This window comes from Malurus melanocephalus, unplaced genomic scaffold (assembly GCF_030028575.1).
Source record: "Malurus melanocephalus ecotype Western Australia unplaced genomic scaffold, MMel_1.1 scaffold_672, whole genome shotgun sequence".
NCBI classification, from domain to species: domain Eukaryota; kingdom Metazoa; phylum Chordata; class Aves; order Passeriformes; family Maluridae; genus Malurus; species Malurus melanocephalus.
The window spans coordinates 194,108-195,469 of record NW_026623904.1 but is presented as its reverse complement, the minus strand read 5'-3'; the positions used below and the strand labels follow the sequence as shown (position 1 = coordinate 195,469).

The 1,362-nt window shown below is 48.1% G+C and overlaps 1 protein-coding gene across 1 annotated transcript in view; it reads right to left on the bottom strand.

Moving 5' to 3' along the window:
* The window catches only part of LOC130584172 (ABC-type organic anion transporter ABCA8-like), a 23,906-nt gene that overhangs the window by 1,171 nt on the left and 21,373 nt on the right, over positions 1-1,362 (bottom strand). Inside the window, 4 exon segments of the mRNA XM_057383990.1 lie at positions 175-230; positions 311-390; positions 645-842; positions 1,234-1,281. Coding sequence (XP_057239973.1) covers positions 175-230; positions 311-390; positions 645-842; positions 1,234-1,281 — 382 coding nt within the window.

Genomic DNA, 1,362 nt, shown 5'->3' with positions numbered 1-1,362 from the left:
GGCTCGTTGCCACCATGCAAAATGCCAGCAGTGAATAAACCAAACCATTTTCCACCCCTTTCCCTCTCCCACCACCCTCAGGCATTTTTTTTTGCTGGCGCTGCCTTTTGCCTGGGTTTGGCTGCAGCTTTTGCTCCCGCTCCTGCCTTTACAGCACAAATAAAAATCACCTGCCTGAGTCAGGGTATTCAAGGAGAAGCTGTACTCCTCCAGGCTGCAGCTTCGTTTGGCTGTGGACAAACGGGAACAGGGTCAGAAATGARCAGTCCCTGTTCCACCATTCCCAAAAATCACCTGGTTTTGCTCTTACCTTCCTCGAGCTTGGAGAAGGACTGGGACAGGGGCAGTGCATCTTTCATTGGGACCTTGTAGACAAGCAAAGAGGGGAACCTGGAAGAAATAGAAGAAAATGTTATTTATTGCTGTGTGATGAGGTTTTGGGATCAAAACTTTATGGATGTATGGATGTTTTGCTGCTGGGATCACAGGAGGGCTGGACGTGGGGACGTTATCAAATCAGATCCCCTTGCAGGGAGCTGTTCATCCCTCTCCAGCTCAGATCCCGTGCCTGGCCATCACACTGGGGTTGTTTTTAGGGCCGAGGCAGTGTTGAAACCACTCCTGATCCTATATTTYATAGTTACCGCTCCTGACGGGCGGCGCCCGGGAAAATCTTCAAAACCTCAGCGTGGAGAACRTCGGTGCTCTCTGCATCCTTGACCTTCATTTCCAGGAGATAACCCTTCCCAAATTTATTCTTCAGGTACTGGATGGAGCCAATGCACCTGCAGGGCAGGGAGGAACYGAGGTGACAAGGGGAAATCATTGTCACTGCTCCTTCTGAGAGGAAACCATGGGAGTGAGACATTTTCCAACCTACAAATGAAACTCCACATGATTTTAAGATAAGAGGTGATATAAAAGGAGTTTTGTTTTGGAGCTCAAGGGGCGGTTATGGAAGGATGTTCACAAGAGACCCACATGACATCTGTAACTCTAACCATAACCCTAACCCCTAAATAAATTTTAAAAAATTCAGAATAGGGGTATCAGGGTGGTGCTGGCYGTGCACCCCATATCTGAGGGAGCCATGGCTGCTCATTTTGATGTGTTTTAGGAAATTAGCATAATTGATAAAAAGCACCAATTAGTAGGATCAGTGGTGATGCAATTCCTCCCAGGTCAAGCCCCTTCTCTGGAGCCCCCATGCTCAGTCCCAGATGTATTTTTTTAAGAAAATGGGTCTCAAAGACCTCGTTCTTAATCCTATCCCGGGTTTCCCTTGTTCTTCCCGGGGTTTGGAGCTCTGGGATCTGTTTGGGTTTTTAGCTGGGGAAAAGGGCTGGGAAAAGGACTGGGAAG